The sequence below is a fragment of the Solanum verrucosum genome, unplaced genomic scaffold (genome assembly GCF_900185275.1).
Source record: "Solanum verrucosum unplaced genomic scaffold, falcon-dt-bn FXZP01000603.1, whole genome shotgun sequence".
NCBI classification, from domain to species: Eukaryota; Viridiplantae; Streptophyta; class Magnoliopsida; order Solanales; family Solanaceae; genus Solanum; species Solanum verrucosum.
This window is the reverse complement of record NW_026020644.1, coordinates 250,604-265,193: the sequence shown is the minus strand read 5'-3', so window position 1 is coordinate 265,193 and position 14,590 is coordinate 250,604. Positions and strand designations below refer to the sequence as shown.

Below are 14,590 nucleotides of genomic sequence, written 5' to 3'. Positions count from 1 at the left end.
TTTAGCTCTGCCCTCTACCCAAATTAAGTGAAAAATTCACAACTCAATTTCCCAATTATATAATTCCCATCATTATCAAACTTAAACACTTTATTTAGCACAATGGAAATACTTTAAAAAAAAAAAAAAAGGTAGGATCATTAAAAGATTCGAATAGATCAATTGTATCATCATTCTACCTAATTCTTATGACTCAGGGCTTAAAATATTCCAAACAGCATTGATATTGCAATCTGATTACTGATAATTAAGTGTCCCCCCATTTAAAAAAAAAAATTAGTATTATTATTATTATCATCTTTATTATTAAATTAAAACAGAATATAATGTTGTCCCAAATCATTGTCAGTCGTTATGATTAATATATTTTGGAAAAATATATTGAGTCTGTTCTATCCACAAGAGGTGTTAGTTAATTCATTAACCAATTATTTTTCATGCATAAATTTAACCTTTTTAAGGATATCATAGCAAAACGACAAACATAATTATAGTCATCGATTCCAAATTTGAATTTTATAGATTCTAAAGTGTTGGACATAAACTCTTGCCTTAGCTGTGCACAAAAGGAAATGAAATCGTTCTTGAATAATAAAGTTAAAAGATTTTGAAATAGGAATGCACTTTCTCAGGTTCAAGTCCTTTGGAATTAAAAATAAAATTATTGGGAGTGTCACCTCATGAAATGAACCTGTAATATATGTGAATTCAAATTTAATTTGATCCAAATATGAATATCGAGCACGGAATAAAAGTATAGAATACTATAATTGAATATAAAGTGTTGCTTACATGAAAAGGAGGGTTTAACAAATTGCATAATTCACAACAAAAAGTGCACCAACTCCACATTTATCTTTAGCATAAAGTGAACACTTTTACAAAAGAGTATATAGAGGCCATTGCCAATAGACTACAATTATTGCAAGATGAGGCCAATCACCTTTTAGCTAATCTTTTGAGTCTTTTTTTTTTTCGGTTTTGAAGATATAGGAAGGGAAACTTGAAAATAAAGTGGGAACTAATTTACAAAAGCTTAAGAGCACCAACAAAAAAAAAAAAAAGCAATTTAATTACCCAAGTGAGAAGCAATGGAAAAGAAAGTTATTCACAAGGACCAAGATGTGCATGCCTTTATTTATTTACCACCTGCAAAATTCAAATTAAAGAGGATCAATTATAAAGTTCATTGACTCATTATAATACCTTTTAACAAGTGGCATGAAGTATATATAAAAGTAGATATTAGATGTTGAATCCTTGGATTCATATTCTGACTTATTCGTATATTTACTTTTTTATGTTTTGAATATATTTGGAATCGTTTGATTGTTGGTCAGAATTATGTAGGTATTAGTAATGTAAGTATCAGTTATATATATATATATATATTATTCCATCTTTTTTCTTGCATAAGATAATACACGAATTCCCTCATAACTTATATAAGTATTAATTATGCTGATGCCTAAATTATCAACCAAACATCATATTCATCTTATACATAAACAACTTATTTTGCTAACTAGCTAGGAAACGTTGTATATGTATATATTATTCCATCTTTTATCTTGCATAAGATAATACACGAATTCCCTCATAACTTATATAAGTATTAATTATGCTGATGTCTAAATTATCAACCAAACATCATATTCATCTTATACATAAACAACTTAGTTTGCTAACTAGCTAGCAAACGTTGTATAACTTATATAAAATTAATTAATAGATAAGGTTCTTCTTTACTAGCTGCTAATTAAACAACCTCTTAGTTAAAATTCTGATTTCATCGCTGATGAATTGATAATTTTTTTATATAGCCGACTCTAACTTAATTTATAAGGAATTGAGGCATAACAATTATTGTTGCTATATTGACTCATTATACCTTTTAACGAGTGGCATGGAGTATAAAAGTAGATGAGCATGATCAAGATATAAAGATGAGCCTAATAACCTAAAAAGAAGAGACTAACCTTTCTTTTCACAAAGCTTATTTAGAACAGAAAGGAATACAATGAGGACTGCCACACCAGCTATGAGCCCAATTGTAATTGCTAGTGTCTTTTCAACATCTTCATCTCCTGCAATTTGTATATATATGCTCAAACTTAAATACACATATAGTATAAGAGATAATTACGGGTCTGAATCATTCGATCGTAAATTTTCAATATAAGTCTATTCAAACGGCTAGATGGTAAGTTAATCACTGTGGTTCGACAATAGAGAATAGAACATCTCTAAGAAAACAAAAGAAAAATACCACAATATATGTACGAAGTGTGTAAGTAAATGTATACTAAATATACATACATTATACATACTTATACACAACATATACATAATATATGACGTTTATTTTGATTATGTTGGTAAACTAATTGACCGAACAATATACATTGATAACTATCCCTAATATGTGTACTTATGACTCTTGGTTAATTTAAACACTAATTAGTTTGTATAACTACATTTTATCAACTTACCTATTCAATGTACATTTTGTATCCAACTTGTCTTTCAATTCTAGTCATTCATATGGTGAAATATAGTTTCATTTTGTTGTGCAAACTTCTCCTTCAAGTATATATTAGGAAATAAATATGATTAGTGGTGGAGCTACTCTTGTACAAAGGTATATTAAAATGTTATACTACTATTTATGTAGACGGGGAAAATATGTGACCATTGGTAGAGCTACTCTTGTCCAAAGATACATTGAGATGTTATATGATATATGTAAATAGAGAAAAAGAATTTCACGGAATCTATTTTGTTTTAAATGTATATGTACAATTACGTTGAATCCTCTTGATTAATTCTTCGTGTGTTTATCTATCTATATTTTAGTCTTTCTTAATAAAATTTCTAATTCCGCTGCTCATTGTTACACTACCTTGTATACCTATACATTAGGATCAAAACTTGAATCAATGAGTGGTATGAAATTTCCCAATAAATTAAAGAGTGACAAATAAGTTAAAAGCAAGTGGAATATTTTGAGAACCACAATATTGTGGAGTTGCAAGTGGAAGAGTGACCACATTTTTCTTTTGTCATGACTTATTAGAGTAAACTTCTTGGAAGTTCATTTGCATTTGGAAAATGACAATAAGTCATGCATGGACTTCTTCAATGTTTCCTAGCAAGTAATCATGATAAGATCACTTTTGTAGAATATTAATTTATGTTGATAATAATTATTAACAAATACTAACAACTAACAAGTGTGACATATAATGATTGTTTTTTAGAATGATGTCTAACCCTCATTATGATTAAGTGATTATGCAATTTAGTCATGCTTAGTGTACATATAATCAAGACTATCCATAAATAAAAAAGGGAGGCGACAAAATGTCTAAAATCATTAAACAAGAAAATCAAATAACTCATTTAACTTTATACAAAATATGAAAGAAAATAAAGCAAAAGGACACATAAAGAAAAAAAGTATTTTATGTCCATCCTAACCTCTATGATTAATTACTTATAGCCAACCTAAGAACACCCCCCCACCCCCCCGCCCCCTCCCCTTCTAGTAACCTACCATCTACCTTTTATTTAATTAGAGTTGGATTAATCACCTAATTAATTACACCTATATCATAATTACCCCATCTCAAGAAAATAAAAGAATAAGAAAACCATTTATCCATAGGCGGCGGCGCATAGCTAGGTTCATGCAAGAAAATTTAATTGAAATAATTTCTTAGTTATACATAAACAGTTGAATAGATACTCTTTCATATATTCAATAACAATTTTACTTTAACCTTTTCATTTTATTCATCTGATCAATATTTAACCAGTCAATTATTAGTATGTCAAGCAAAATTATGTCAAATCTAAGTATCAAACTTCATCTCACTTACCATAGACTTAAAATCAATTTTACATATTTCTCCTAACCATGTATGAAAACCTCACATAACTTAAATTTACCGTTTACCATAGAGAAGTTACAATAACATCGTAATATTTGTAATCTCATAAGTAGAGTTGGAATAAAATGATGTACACTGTGTACATAACTTTATCCCTATCTAGTAAAGAATTTCGATAGATCATCAACTCCAGTAAAAGTTAGGAAAAGAAAATTCATTCAAGTACTTAGAGATAATATAAATTCATCACATTTTTACTAACAAAAACCAAATAAACATAAAGATATAACTCATGCACCACCAATTATAATGGCTGAGCCGCTTACCGCTTTTAGACGTGAATCCACGCTCCGAGAACCGCGCGTAGCATTTGGATAAAAACATATCTCCCCAAGGTGATGACCCACACTCGCTTTTCAACCGTCTGATCGCCTCCGATAAACAATCATCACACTCACTCATACTCAAATCTTGCGTACACTGCGCTACACCGTGTATTTTCCCTGACCCGACAACCCGAAAATACTGACCCACAGATGATAAATACGTCAAAACGCCGTCGTTTCGGGTCATCATATCCGAATCATCCATAATGGATGGTCCACATTTATGCGTGACAATTCCTTTGTCTTCAATCCCAAGAAACGAAACATTATCGTACTTTATAAAACACCCGTCCAGCTGCAACGCTCCGCCACACGAGACGGGGCAGAGCGTTCCAAGCTGAGTCAATGCCGCGGCGACACAGTTGTGACAATCAGAACTGCCTAAGTCGCCGCGGCACTGAAAGAGACCGTATACGACATCGTATTGAGTGGAACCGGGCATGGAAATCTTGAAATTGTTGAAATTTGACATTGATGCTGAGTTAACTAAGGAAGTGAGTAGCGAGTTGACATTCGACTCGTAAACCGTGCCCGGATTATATTTTTGTTGTGTACATCCACCGTATACGAAAGATTGTATCGACGAAGCATTTGATCGGTGAACGAAATACAATAATATAATTATAATATAGTAAACAAGAAGAACATGAAGAGAGTTTTTTTTAATCCAAAGTTTCATTTTTTTTTTTGTTCTTCTTGTTCTTTGAGGTAATGGGGACTAATGTTCAATATATTTTTTTTGTATGGAAATTTTGTGGGGGTGGGGGTAGGGTTGTTTGGTGGAGATTTACGTGAGAAAATGGTGAACTCAAGAAGTATTATTATGTAATAAAAGTTAAAGGGGGTATGGGATATGGACCATGGATCTATATATATAGGATGACTAGTATAATTAGAGTATGAAAAATAAGAGAGAGAAAAAGTGGTGGGGGATAAGTTTAGTAGTAGTTTAAGATTAGATGTCCTTTTAGAAACAAAATTATATTTTTTTTTCAATATAAAATTATTAGTTAATCTTTCTTTGTCTCGAACTTTCATATTCCTATAATAATGACAGAATTGGGGATGACTTCAAAGCGGAATTAACTAAGTGAAGAATGCTTAAGTGTTCGATATGTTGTTATCTTAAAACAAGTTGATCATATGGTCAAGCAAAGGATTTTTGTGAAACAACGTAACATCACTTTAGATTGAAGCAGAATGAACGATTTAAACTGAAAATAATAGTGATTTTGATTTTAATTTGCTATTTTTCTTTTTTACATGAGATTGGTAAGAATACCGTAGACAAAGGTGGATGCAGGTTATTTGTACTAAATTTAGATTAATTTTGATGCATAGCATAAATTTATGAAAAATCGCAACAAATAATAGATATAAACTTATATTCTTAAAAATACAATGAATTTAATACTAATTTTTTTTAACTGTTGAACCCTTAAAATTTATAATTCTGAACCATCTTCTAAACACAAGAGATGTGTAAATATAAAGTACATGTAAGTGAAGAATTATTTACATTATCAATCACTCAAATGGGTATAAATAAGCTTTTTCTATATATGAATTTTGAAAATTTTAAAATAAGATAGTTATTTACTATAATTAGAGTATGAGGGAAAAACCCAAAGGGGAAGTCTTTGTGTATTGTGGATTTGAGGGGCTTTTATAAATGTGAATACAGTTTCTATGGACCCAGAAAAATAATAGTATTATATTTGTCTAAATTTATTTGACACTTTTAATTTTTGTATTTTAAGATTTAAATAAGTATATTTTTATCATTTAAAAAATATTTTTAATTATCAGTTATTATGACTTATAGTATATGATTTTTACCTAATTTTCAAATATTTAGATTTCATTTTTAAAAAACGTGAAGATTTCATATTCAAATTTACAATCAAACTTAAATTATTTAACTCTTAAAATCTAAACTTATATCATATAAATTGGGACAGAGTGAATACCATAATAATAGAGTACTAGTGTTTCTCTTTTTTTGGGAGTAACATAGAAGTTGTAATATTGTCTTTATACTGTTTGCAAAAGGCATTTTCTCATTTTGGCTATTAATGCTTTTTCTAGTGCCTTTCCTTTATGTATTGTACGTTGGTGAATCATCTTGTTCCCTGATATATTAAAAAGAATTAAATTCTAAAAGAAGTTCTGAAACATAATATATAAATATATATATATATAGTTTAACATATAATAACATATCATTTACTTCTTTCGATGCTCCGATATTTATATAATAAAATTGTAATTCATTATTTATTTCAAATGCTTGTCAAATCTGAAAAATAAAAATCAAAGGTTATTTGTATATTTGGAAAATCTTTCAAATCATTCACTCCATAGTGTGGTAGATTTTTTGAAGAATTGATTAATCGTACGAGAATAAAGATAGATATAGTCTCATTCTATGCTTATCTATCTTGAGATATTAGAAAATGCATAATTAATAGATGCGAATGCTCCTATTAAATTCGATCTTAAATAAAATTTAATAACACCATAAAATTACAGGTAATATTTTTACATATCATAAGTAATATGTGTGAGATGTGCATCTCCTTTTTTTAAAATAAAAGAATTCATCGCTTAATTTTCGTAAATAATCCTTTTTTTTTTGGGGAAAGGAGGGACACTTTTGATTTTTAGGTGTTTCATATAATTATATCCTCCATCTTATTTTATTCTTAATGTTGATAATTTTACATGAGAAATTACTTGAATACAATAACCTATAATCGTTGCTTTTTATTTTTATATTTAGGTCTATATATTCAAATAATATATTTTGATTTTTTAAAACTAGATATCTTTTTGGAAAAATAGGTAGGAATAGGCTATAATAGCTTTGGTGCTAAACAATTAGGTGAAATGTCATTTCACAAGTTACGTTTAATTTCCTATTTAAAACTTAGATAAGTTCTAATAATGTTGACTGGGATTAAAACTATTTTAAAGAAGGATATACTAGAACCATAACTAATTTAGCTAATCACCTTCTTTTTTTTTTTAACTATTATGTCTATAAAAAGCCTTGTGTTTCTAGTAACAAATTTCTTTAATTTTTATTATAAACATTTTCAATAGATTTTCATCAGAAGTTTGATATTGACAAAAATACTTCTAAGAAACACATGTTTATAGTAGTAAATTCTTTTATTTTTGTTCAAAATTATTTTCAATAAATCTTTGTCAGAAATTCATACTGGCAAAGTTTTCCATAAAAAAATATGACTTTTAGTTATGATAAATTTATTTTATCTTTTTTAAGTTATGTTTATATTCGTCCACATAATATTAATATCAGAAAGAATATCTGTAAAAAGCTTTGTGTTTCTAGTAGTGAATTTCTTTAATCTTCATTGAAAACTATTTTAATAGATTTTTTTAATTAGAAATTCGATATTAAGAAAAAAAAAATTGTAAGAAACATGTGTTTATAGTAGTAAATTTCTTTTATCTTTATTCAAAACTATTTTTAATAGATCTTCATCAGAAGTTCATATTGACTTATTGAAAAAGTTACCCATAAAACACGACTTTTTAGTTATGATAAATTTATTTTATCTTTTGAAGTTATGTTTATGTTCGCCCATATAATATTAAAAGAAAACAATATTATATAATGGGAGAAAAAGTACTTAAATGTACCAAACTAACTGTAAATTTGACCTAATTCAAGATTCAATATTGAAATTAATTAAAGATGGAAGGAAAGAACAGACAACACACCATCGCTTTGGGAATATTGATTCTTTTAGATATTATCTTCAAAATAAAGTTACTCCTAGAAGAAATAAAAAACTGTGCATTTCAGAGGGTTTTTTTAAAAAAAATAAAAATTCATTGTTAGGTCGTTAACTAACTATTTTAATTTATCTGGCTCAAATTATATGTTGTGTTTTTAATTCTAATTTTAAGAAAAATAATATTTAAAAATTCATGAAAAATATTTTAAGACAGAGGTTGAATTAATAGACGTACACCTTCAAATAAATTTTAAGAAGGAGAGCCTTGACATAATTGACAAAATTATTGCAATTTGATTTGGATATCACATATTTAAATAGAATGTTGTGGTTCTATTCTTTTGCGAATCGTACATCGCGAGAGATTAATGTATTAGATTGCCTTTATTTTGGTTTATACCTTCAAATATATTAATTTCTTTTCAAACAAATACATATATCACGCATGAGATAATATTTTGTATCAGAATGCTTGTGCTAAGATACGTACATACAGTTTGATTACTATTAAATTAAATTAAATCATGCTTTAATTAGGAATTGAAAAAAATTACTAACAAGTAGTAGTCAACAACAACCATGGGAATAGAAAAACAAGGGATGCACTTTGAACATTATTATTTTTTGTATAGCTAAATGATCACCAAATTATGTAGTTTGGGCATGATACAATTTTCTTTTAAAGTCATGATGTTAAATGTATTTTGGTGGATCCAGATAGGTCAATTAATAACATAATTCATAAGTATTTTTTTTTTGTTGAAGGTAGAAACATGTCTTGAAAGTCGATATCGTTGGTCGAATTCAATGGGACGAGGAACTTTTCATTTGACGAGTTTTTGCTCCCTACACACAACCAAGATGAACCTTTCAACATCAAATCGGGTATTAATAATACTTCAATAATCAACGTAGCAACAGTAGAATGATTGAGATCCTTCTATTCTTAATCACAAGTTTCAGGTTCAAATTTTCAAAATGGAAAAGATTCAGTTGGAAGCACCGCCCCAAAAATGGGCCTTGCAATGATGTGCAAATACGAATTTGATCAGACTCTAATACAAATATCAAACATCAGGGGAAAAAATAAAGAGAAAAATAATAGTACTTCGATAAAGGACCATAAATTGATTTCAAAGACTAGTAATAAAAGGGGGCCGTTGGCTAGGGATCTTAGACACATTCGAGACTTAATAATTTAATGGTATATTGGTATGTTGTAATTGAAATCTTTCACACAATAAATATATGTTCTATTCATGTTATTATCACCTTAATTAATAGCAAATATTTATTTTCCAAAATGAATTATTTTGTCTCGACTCTCCTAATTTGAATGGTCATCATGTACTTAAATTGTTAAAAAAAATCTTAAATATTATGCTTGAAAAGTATCACGTGTAATCTAGTTGAGATTAACATATGCCCAAATGTTTATCCATTGTACAATAATTAGTTGACACTTAATTTTCACATAAGATAGTGATTAGGACATTCAACCAAAAAAATGGTGTTTATTCTATTTCCACTCTTGACTTATTAGTGAGTTTTTGGTAGCTACATATGATATTTTAAACCAAAAAAATCCCCATTAAGTTAGTTATTACCATTCTTGGCTACCCAATTTTTAAAGAGAAATATGGTAAAAAAAAGAAAAAAAGGTGATTTTGTCAATGACATGCTAGTATTTTTTATTTTACTCTATATATAAGAGTTTAAATTGTATTAGATTGTTGGTGCAAATAAATTTTATGCTATTATATTATCCAAAGAATATCTAGGTAAGTTTTCTTAAAATATGGAATTAGAAATCTTTTTTTAAAAAAAAAAAAACTTAAAATATGGAATTAGTTGCATTAGCAAAGGGAAATAAGTATGTGGTTGAATCAATAAGCAACGTATTCCTTTATTCCTAACAAAGGTCTCAGATTCAAGATCAAAAACTTGAAATATCTTTGACAATTTTATTTTTTATCCTGGTCCAAAGTAAAACTTTTCCGTATGAATTCAAATTAGTCGAGTGCGAAAACAAATTTCAAATATTTAATGGAAATCAAAAAGTAAAAAAAAAACTTCAACTAGCTAATTATAATCGTCATATTTGACAATAACGTGTTGCTCCGATGGTAAACACTCATCACTTCCAACAATTAAAGTTCAGAGTTTGAGTCACCAAGAAAGTAAATGTGGGAACTCTCGGAGAGGGGTAAAAAAAATCATAATTATTTACTGAACTTTCGACACATATTATATAATTAAAGTTTAATCACTTATACCTGAATTTTAATTATATGTGTATGAATTCAATTATTTTTTATTCGACCTTTAAACATTTTTCCTTAATTATAAATAGAAATACCTTAATTTCAACCACACCGATAACTCCTATGTTGAAAATATAGATTTCCAACAATTTCCTCTGCCTATTAATATCCACGTAATTCACTACTAGAAAATATGAAATTTGTTATAAAATTTATCAATTGTTTCCGGCCGCTGATCCATAGTTAAATAGAGTAGCTAACTAAATGAATTTTTTTTTATAATTCGTCACTTATTCATAGCTAAATGAATTAATATAATTTTTTTGTTATTTAGATACAAAATTTTGCCTCCCTATTTCCTAGTTTTCTAGGAGTGATTCATAGTATTATTCCTATAATAACTTTCTTTTCTTTATCTAACTTTTTAAGAAATCCCATGAACTTACACTCCCACTAATTAATTTGATTGATTGAGTCCATTTAATCAACTATTATCAAAAGAAAAGGCAGACAAGGATTTCCAACTAAGGTTGTCTGTTGTTTAATTTATTTGGAGCAATTGAGGAAAAGATAAAGGTACATTCTTTATTCTTTGTTTACGTTGATTGATAAATAATTGCAAAGGTAACGACACAAAACCAATTAATTAAAGTTCATATATCTTATATTATATAGCAAATACTTTCCATGGTTGCTTCAATTGGTGGGAAAATCAATTTATTACTCTCAAGTAGATGCATGGTGGGTGACGATAGAATCATGATTTTCAATAAGGAATTCAAAATGCGAAAAAATAAATACACAAAGTAATTAAGAAAAGGTTCAATGTCTACTATAAATACATAAAAGTAATTTATCGATATTAAATAGTATAATTTTCTGTCCAAAGAAGTTTGAATAAACCTCATTGATCCCATCTGGCTCCGCGCTCCTGACGAGTGGAATAGACAAATTAAAGGTATATTATGAATTAAGATATTTCATGAAATTAGTTATCCCAGTATAGATATGAGAAACTTATTTCATCATTATAGTACAAATGGTAAGATGAATAATTTCGAAACTAACTAATACTTCTGACTAAACACATAATTAAAAAATAACTATATATGCTATTTCGAAATTATTATCTTTTATCTCTCGTGTTCCCAAAGATCTGTAAAAGTACATGAGAATTTGAATTGATTGATGATTAAATTATTTCCATGGGGACTCATTTAATTTTTCCATGCATAATATTTGACTTGACTATATATTATTGACTCCCGTAAAACACGAAACGTGCTTTATGTCTATTTTTTCATTTTGTCATTTCAAAGACCAAGACTTTTGGGGGTGGGGGTGATTTCTCTATTTCTTTTGAATTTATTTATTATTATTGATAATGATTTGAACATTAAAAAAAATTGTTATATCCATATTCATATTCATATCATAAATAAACTGATGAATTATGAGGAAAAAAGATAATATTTCTTTATTACTCTAGCAGTTCTAGTGTACTACTTAAGTTATATACATTCAAGAGCGTAATAATTGTTTACTCCATCGGAGTAAAAATATATATTTTTTATTTTTTATACCTGACATATTAAAAATCACAAAAAAATTAAAAATAAATGTATACACATCTTTAATTTAAAATCACACCAAAAAAAAGACCATCACACTTTCAAAAAAGAAACATTTATAACACTTTAGACAATTTTCACGTCAAAAATGAAGAGAAAAGTATAAGTAATATATAAGATTATTGAAAAAAACTTTACATGACACTCTTGATTTTTATTTTGAGCTAAATATGAAATTATGTAAGACGAGTTTGGATTATGACATTATATGTAAATTTGTCAATTCTTCTCATAGGTGTAACATACGTATATGGGCGGAGCTAGGGTATCGCGATAAAATAATGGTCTCATTCTATCATGTCTTTTGAGTATTTATATTTTTGAGCTTTGAATATTTGTCTTCTATTTCTACTTCAACTCTCCCTACCAAATTATTGCATTTTTGTGTTTTTTTCCATATATATAGTTCCCTACCTTAATGTCTTTGAATTGGTCTCTAGCCACATAACTTCTTTGAACTTTGTTTCTGACCTAATATATACACATGCCTTTTACTGAAATCTATGTTTTTAACTTTGGATATGTACAAGTAGACGTATGCCTCCTACTTGATTATCTAATTTCTATTTATAAGATCGAGCAATATATGAATAAATAAATATTAAACTCGAGTCTAACAGAAGGATAATTTGTAAGGGTATTTTTTTTCCTTCTTCTTCTTTTAGTTCTTTGATATATTAAGTTTTCCCAATTTCTTGGCGAGTATGTGTGTCACATGTACTTTATATTTCCAATATAATAATAATAATAATAATATGGTTCAAGATTATCAATTAGTAGGTACATATACAACTATATACTATACACTCACTGGAGAATAAATGGTACTAGTACTAGTTATTTTTGTTTCTGTTAAGATATTAGAAAAGGATAAAAATATTGGGAAATTTCCTTTTGATTGATTGGATCAAAGTACAAAGGGTTGATTTCGTGTGAGATCATGTTAATCAAGACTTTTTACATACATCATTACATACTTTAAAATGAAAATTTGTCTTTAGTCTGGAATTCATAACAAATCTTCCTCGCTTCCTCCGCACTCTTCCATGTATATGTTATTTCAGATGCATGCGAATCACATCAGATATATACAAATACATGTATGTAGTGTATATCTACTGTGATTCGCATGTATTTGGGAATTGGGATACATACGAATCTCGTTCGACTCTCTCCCTATTTTTATTTTTATGTATCTAGTAACAAAATGCATGTATCTAAGTGTATTTTCCTCAATATATGGTAGAAAACTCTTAATTAGTGGTAAGATGCGTAATATTTTAAAAATATAAATAATAATCATATATATAGCAGTGAAGTATGTCTAATTAAATTATGTGGTTTTTCCTACTTTTAAAGAGATAAAATTATTAGCTACCAATTTTGGATTTAAAAGATTATAAAAATATATTTCAAAGGATATAAGTTTTTTCTTTAAGCTTAAACTATAGCTACAACCCATAAATATGCAAATTATAGCTTAGGAGCATAATTAAGCTTATATAGTGGCTATTTGTGAAAGTTCCCCTTAAAATGGCTCATACTTGAAGGAGCGATTTTTAGGAAATTTGGCACATATATCGATGTGGGCCAATAATTGGCATAAAACAGCCCAATTCCAATTTTGCTCTCAGTAGCCCAATACCATTTCAAATCACATACTATTATTATCTAGCGGTCAACTAATTTACAAAATATATAAAAAATATAGGAAAAATTACTTAAATACACAACACTTCTTTACCTACTCTCAATATTTCCCTACTCTTTTACTAAAATACAAAAATCCCTTATTTTCCCCCAATTCAACTTAACCGGATACTTTATTAGTTAAAGTATCCGCCCGTTATTAATTAAAGTATCCGCGCTGCTATATTATGCATCCGCCCGTTAATTAAGTATCTGTGCTACTAACAACTTAATAATTTAAGTATCCGCCCGTTATTAATTAAAGTATCTGCGCTGCTATATTATGCATCCGCCCGTTAATAAAGTATCCGTGCGGCTAACAACTTAATAATTTAAGTATCCGCCCGTTATTAATTAAAGTATCCGCGCTGCTATATTAAATATCCACACTGCTATATTATGTATCCGAAAAACACTAAAAAAAGGGATTTTTGGTAATTAATGAAAGAGTAGGGAAAGGAAGTAATTTCTTTCTTATACTATGTCATTTGCCTAATTTTTACAAAAATATATAAGTCATATATATATATATATTAACTAGTTACCCGAACGATATATTTGAACAGAAAGCCCATTTCAAAAAGGCATTTTGTAGCCAAATTCTTCACCCGTTAACAATACATGGTTTTGTCTCTCCTATTATTTCAAAGGAATATTCCTACCATATTTATTAATTTTTTCTGAAATAATCACACATTGTCTCACTAATTAATAATTTCATATCAGATTTCAAGTCAAATACAATATATATATTTGCTATCAATAATCAATCCAAACTTAAACGAATTAGATCAATTATATTTTCATGAATTAATTCTACCACCTCCACCTTCTCCATATTAGGGAGGTGACACAAAAAAAGGAAAAATGAAAGTTTCATGTAACAAAAAATAATTGAAGTGTCATATAATAAGAGAAAATTAAATCACCCCATTAATCAGTACAAAGAAATGATACTTC

At 28.1% G+C, this 14,590-nt stretch overlaps 1 protein-coding gene across 1 annotated transcript; it reads right to left on the bottom strand.

Annotated features, from left to right (window-relative positions):
* Positions 1-836: 836 nt before the first annotated feature.
* LOC125812081 (plasmodesmata-located protein 6-like) lies at positions 837-5,108 on the bottom strand. The gene is made up of 3 exons (XM_049491571.1): positions 4,220-5,108; positions 1,980-2,087; positions 837-1,149 (listed from the first exon to the last, which is right to left on the bottom strand). The coding sequence occupies exons 1-3, from the start codon at positions 4,956-4,958 to the stop codon at positions 1,139-1,141; spliced, it is 858 nt and encodes a 285-aa protein (XP_049347528.1). The 5' UTR covers positions 4,959-5,108; the 3' UTR covers positions 837-1,138.
* Between the last annotated feature and the right edge of the window lie 9,482 nt (positions 5,109-14,590).